Raw genomic sequence first — 6,000 nt, 5'->3', positions numbered from 1 at the left:
GATCACATCGGGGAGATCACATCGGGAGTTGGGGATCATCTCGGGGGAGGGAGCATGACCCCGGGAGGGGCCGGGAGCTGAGGGCATCGCCTCTGGCCGGGCGCTGAGCCCGCGGGAGCGCCGGGCGGGTTCACAGGCGCGGTGCCCGGCGGGTGTGCGGGGCGGGCCGGGGGCGGTCGGCGGGAGCCCCGCGGGGGCAGCGGGGGCGCTCAGCACCCGGGAGAGCTCCGCGCCCACCGCGCATGCCCCGCCCCGCCGGCGCGGATAAAAGCGCGGCGCGGAGCCGAGCGGCGCCAGCCTCGTCCGCGCCCGACCCGCACCCGCCGCCCCTCCGGCAGCCCGCCCGCCGCCCCGCCTCTGGGGGAAAAGCTCCCGCGGACCCGTCTCCCACCGTAGCATGGGATGGGCGAGCCCTGCGAGCGCGGTGCCTGCTCGCCGGCCGCTGGCATAAAGGAGGGAGCGGACAGGGAGTCCTGGGACACGCCGCTGGTTTTCCTGGACAGCGCTCAGATGGACAACGGGAGCAACGTGTCCTTCCTGCAGCTCTTGAAGACCATCAACCTGGAGCGAGCCGACGGGATGCAGGGGGACAGTTCTGATGTGGTGAGGATTGTCATCTCGCTGGTGTACTCCGTGGTGTGTGCTTTGGGACTGGTGGGCAACCTTCTGGTGCTCTACCTGATGAAAAGCAAGCAAGGCTGGAGGAAATCCTCCATCAACCTCTTTGTGACCAGCCTGGCAGTGACTGACTTCCAGTTTGTGCTGACCTTGCCATTCTGGGCGGTGGAGAATGCGCTGGACTTCAACTGGCTCTTTGGCAAAGCGATGTGTAAGATCGTCTCCTATGTGACAGCAATGAACATGTACGCCAGTGTGTTCTTTCTCACTGCCATGAGTGTGGCTCGGTACCGCTCTGTGGCTTCAGCCTTGAAGAATCAGCGTCGAGGAGACCCACTGGGCGGCTGCTGCTCTGCCAAGTGGCTTTGTGCACTCATCTGGCTGTCGGCTGTCCTGGCTTCCCTGCCCCATGCCATCTTTTCCACCACTGCCACTGTCTTTGATGATGTTCTTTGTCTTGTCAAGTTCCCAGAGGGCCGAGGCAGCAATGCTCAATTCTGGCTGGGTCTGTACCACATCCAGAAGGTGCTGCTGGGCTTTGTGGTGCCACTGGTCATCATTAGTCTCTGCTACTTGCTCCTGGTGCGCTTCATCAGTGACAAGCACGTGGGCAGCACCTGCAGCGGCCCCAGCATCAAGCGCCGCTCCAAAGTGACTAGGTCAGTGTCCATCGTGGTACTGTCTTTCTTCTTGTGCTGGCTGCCTAACCAAGCACTTACAACGTGGGGGATACTCATCAAACTCAACGTGGTGCACTTCAGTAACGAGTACTTTCTCTCCCAAGTGTACCTCTTCCCCATCAGCGTGTGCCTGGCACACTCCAACAGCTGCCTCAATCCCATCCTCTACTGCCTCATGCGCAGGGAGTTCCGCAAGGCACTGAAGAGCCTCCTCTGGAGGATCACCTCACCTTCCCTCACCACCATGCGCCCTTTCACTGACACCACCAAGCCTGAGAAGGAGGAGCAGGCCCTGCATGCCGTGATGCCTCTCCACCCTGTCCGTGCTGCTCCCCGTGCTGCAGCCGTCCAGGCAGAGGTGGCCTATTACCCCCCCGGGGTGGTGATGTACAGCAGCCGCTACGACCTGCTGCCTGCCAGCTCCATGGAGCAGCACTGCTGAGATGGCAGGGGGCTCTGGGGGGTGGGACAGTGCCAGATGTAGCCTGGGGATATTGAATGCCTGGTCAGGGCGAGGGGAGGAGGGATGAGGAAAAGAGAACTTCTGTGTGAGAGATGCTCTTTTGCAGTTTTGTCTGCCCTCAGAGACACTTAATGGACATTGTTGTCTGGAAGATGCACCCTGAGCTGGAGAACAGCCTAGGAGGAGGAGGTAGAGGTGAGATGTCTCTTTGAGATGTCTTTTAGTGCTTGTACCTGTGCTGGAGAACAAGAACTAATGAGGGGAATGCCAGGATGTGCAAAGCACCACAGGGAGGTGAGGGGCTGGTTGCAGTGGACTGAGGCTGGAAAGTCTCATCCCCTCAAGTTGGAGCTGCAAGCAGCTCTCCCATCCTGTGTGTTTGTCTGTGGCAGGGAGAGGGAGCTGAGCTGCTTTCTCCCTGCTGCAGGATCCTGCAAACGGTGCAGGCCTGACTGGACCCTGCTCCCTGGACTCCACTGAGGGCACAGGGATCAGAGAGCCTCTTTTCTATTTCAAACCTGCCTTGAGAGAAACAGCCAGGACACGTGGGTACAAAGCTCCTGCTTCTTCAGGTTTGGCACCTTTCCCCTCTTTTAGGGACTTAGGAAAGAACAGGGACAAGGAACACTGTTCTCCCCTTCAGATGAGTACAGGATCACATTTCTAGCTACCCCCCATCCCCTCAGCTGCTGCCAGGGTATAGAGCAACCAGAAAGCCAAAGAGAAATCTAAGGACAGAATTTGCAGCTTCATGGGATGTTCCTTTGCCTGAGTTTGGAGGGAGACTGTGACCCCCCCCTCTAATACTGTTCCCCAATCTCTCTCCAGGCCACTGAGGGAAAGGAAACCTCACAGCTCCAGACCATGTGTAGCAAGACAGCATCTCTCCCAGGGCACTGAGGTTGCAGGCTTGATTTTGGCTGCACTTCAGACTGTTCATATTTCACTTCAGGAAATCAGCACAACTGTAAATAAAATTTTAAAAAATTAAATAATAATTTTTTTAAAACCCTGAAAAAAACAAGGGGAAAAAAGAAACAATCCTAGCCACTTCAAATCGCTTGCTCTGAGATACTTCTGGGTTCACTTAAAACCAAGCACAAAGGCTTTAGTTCTGCTGAGGGTTTACACTGACTCTTGACAGTGTTTCTGTGAAGTTAAGTTCAGTTCCTCTAGTTTGAGCAGCCCTAGGGCCTACAGTGCTTATGTAGCCTAGAGAATGTCAGGGATTGACCTTTACCAGCCTCTGTGCCATAGAAATGCCTGGGAAATAATTTGAGGCTTCTCTGAATCAAACTTTTAGGGGGATGAAAAAGTGTATTTTTAAGCTGTGAAAGTTTTTACGATAAGACCATATATCTGCTTCTTAAAATATTTTTTTAATTATGAGGAAAAAAAATTGAAATCAAAAGATCAAAGTATTTGTTTAAAACAATAGAAAAATGCAACATTTCTGGTTTTGTTTTCAGAACATAAGTTCATTAATCCCTAGTACTGCATATAAGATGATTATTTAAATACAATTTTCAAAACTGTTTTCTATTTCCAATCCATTTCCTTGCAGTCTAACTCCAACATCTGCCTGATTCTGCTAAAAAAGGCATTTGTGCAGAGAGTTGTTTGTCACCTCTAAGTACTGACATGGAGCAAACTTCTTATTTCTGTCCAGAGAAAACTGCAACGCCATAGTGACAATTACACTTTTCAGACTCTGTTAGGTGTACTGTACGTATTGGTAACCCCTGTTGTAAAATTCATGTTTGGTCTGAAAGCAGCTGGTTCTGCTACTTGCAAGGAGAAGTTGTAATCTTTTTTTTTTCAAGGCAGAAAAGACTTCTCCAGCCCTGGGCATTTGCTAACGGGGAAGATATTGACTTACAAGTTGCCTGAAGAAGAACAGCAGAAGTGATGAGGTGGCTGATGAGCATACTTACACAGATGCAAAGACTCCGAAGAAATCAGACGTATCCACAGAAGAACTTGAGCATCTAAATACTGTACAACTGCCTCTCTAACCTCCTAAATCCTGACTTGGTTGACCGGTGAAGTCTGTAGGTATTTAAGTTTTTTCTAGTAAAATTTTTGTGCCTAGAAATCTGTTCCTGAGCATGCCTAAATCTGCTTAATTTTGTAGCACTTCTTTCTGTGCTTTATGGGGATATCTCTGTTGGCACTGGCCACAGTGTGTATCCTGTGAGGGAGGCAACTCTGCATTCCAACACAGAAACCCTGTGCCAGGCCACACTAAGTTAGAAGCGTCTGTGAACTCAGCTCATTCCCCCCATCCCTTTGAATCTGTGCCTGGATGTGCTGCTTCTGTCCCAGCTGCAATGTATGTGCAGATTATGCTCCGTCCCCTTCCCTTGTGAAATGCTAAGTTTGTGGGCACAGCTATCCCACACAGCCTGAGAGGTTCAGCTTCTCCTTTCCCACATCCCAGGGGAATGGTTGAATCTCTGGGCCACTCTGTGAATGTGCTCATATTCTCTGGCTTGAAACAATTCCCTGTTGCCTGAGTTGCTCACTGCTGCTGGATCATAAGGGCAGCGAAAGCCCTCAAACTCTCCTTGGCAGCACAGTGGTTAGGCTATAATCTCCAAAGAGGAATTGTGGAGAGATATTTTTTCACTGCAAATACAGAACAGAAATTGGATCGAGATCTGGGTTCTAGGTCTCCCCTACCCAAGAACAGTGGTTAATTTGCTCCCAGGTTCTAGTTCAACCGAAGTTCCATATGCCATCCAGGAAAGACCTGAGGTCTTTCTGGACCTGCAGGTAAAGCAGCTTAATATGCTAAAGGATTTGCAAAAAACTGCATTTCTGCTCTGAGAGAAAGCCCTAATATCTGTGTTGCAGGTGAAGAAAGTTGCACAGTTGTATGAGAAAAGTATACCATGAGCTCTTAAGTCCAGAATTCAGAGAGAGATAATTGCGTTTCTGTAGGCCAGGAGAAACTATATAAATTAAGGACATGGGAGGAATCTCATAGCCAGATGCTCTTCTTACTGTTTGCTTTTAAACAGTGTAATTTCTTGCTTAACTTGCTGGAATTTTTTCCCTATCTGATGTTTAACTGTTCTTGCGCATTAAATAAACAGCTGTCAAAGTGTCTAAAGTGTAATTATAAATTTCAGTAGATAGCAAGCGGCCTGAAAGACAGCCTCTGTGGTGCTCAGCATGGCAAAACCCATGTGCTTTTGTGGATAGACATAATTTTGTGCCAGGAAAACAACACAGTAAAACAGATGGTGTTCAGAACAACGCATAGTTAGCCCAGAGTGCCAATGTACACTTCTCCGAGGAAACCCCAGGTGTCTGATCACTAGAGGCATAAAAACCTCCCATTGGCAAATCACCAAAACATGAAAATACCTTGAGAGTATGTAGGGATTGGACAATAAAATTAGTGGGTAGCTCTCTCACAAGCCACTGATCCACCAGGTGTAAATCATGGATCTGCTGTTTGAAAAAGGCACAATGCATCCACACTTGGCCAAATGTTGATTTAGGCCAGACCAGCAGCCCAGGCTGTGCAGGTCAGGATGTGTCCAGCACAGCCAGAGAGCACTGCTCTAGCAACACATGAGCAGAGAGAAATTTTGCTTCACCCATACAGTGAGTCCCAGCTAACAGCATGAAATCTGTGCTCTGTGTTGCACGGGCAGGGACACCAGCCTGGGTCTTGGCAGAAGGTGCAGTTGCTCTATGTGCATAGGGTGTGTGGCCTCAGCAGAGGATCATTCCAGCTCAACAACAACAAATCCTACCAAATATCCTGGGGTTTCATAAGTAATGAGTACAACACGCTTAAAAAATACTGTTTCATACAAATGTTTCATGTGTTCGTTTGTAACAATCACTTTTTCATGTATTAAAATAAACATTGCTGAAGGATACAAAACAATACTTACTGAATTCTTGACAAGATTTTCGTGCGTGGTCTCCTCTGTTACGAATTCCTGGTGGGGTGCTAGTGGAGATGTGCACTTGGTTATAGAAGGGTAGGGAAGGTGCAGGCTGACATCTAGTGACAAACTGAGAGAACCTTTAAAGACCGGATATTCTCATCAGGCAAAGACTGATTCCTTAGAGATGTTTAAGTATCTCAGCCCCTTAAATAACTAACCACGGTCTTAATGTAATAACAACCTCCAATTGCGTTTCCAAGTTTCCCTTTGAAATGCCTCTTTGGTGGAAATGCTGTTTCACTTTTTCAGTGAGTTACTCTGGCGCTCACTT

The 6,000-nt window shown here is 49.5% G+C and overlaps 1 protein-coding gene across 1 annotated transcript; it reads left to right on the top strand.

Moving 5' to 3' along the window:
• Positions 1-402: 402 nt before the first annotated feature.
• Positions 403-1,740, top strand: RXFP3 (relaxin family peptide receptor 3; the record flags this gene model as incomplete). The annotated part of the gene is made up of 1 exon (XM_083882909.1): positions 403-1,740. One exon carries the CDS (start codon positions 403-405, stop codon positions 1,738-1,740), a length of 1,338 nt encoding a protein of 445 aa, XP_083739035.1.
• Between the last annotated feature and the right edge of the window lie 4,260 nt (positions 1,741-6,000).

Source organism: Zosterops lateralis (assembly GCF_965231275.1).
Source record: "Zosterops lateralis genome assembly, chromosome: Z".
In the NCBI taxonomy this organism is placed as follows: Eukaryota; Metazoa; Chordata; class Aves; order Passeriformes; family Zosteropidae; genus Zosterops; species Zosterops lateralis.
This window is presented reverse-complemented; position numbering and strand designations above follow the sequence as displayed.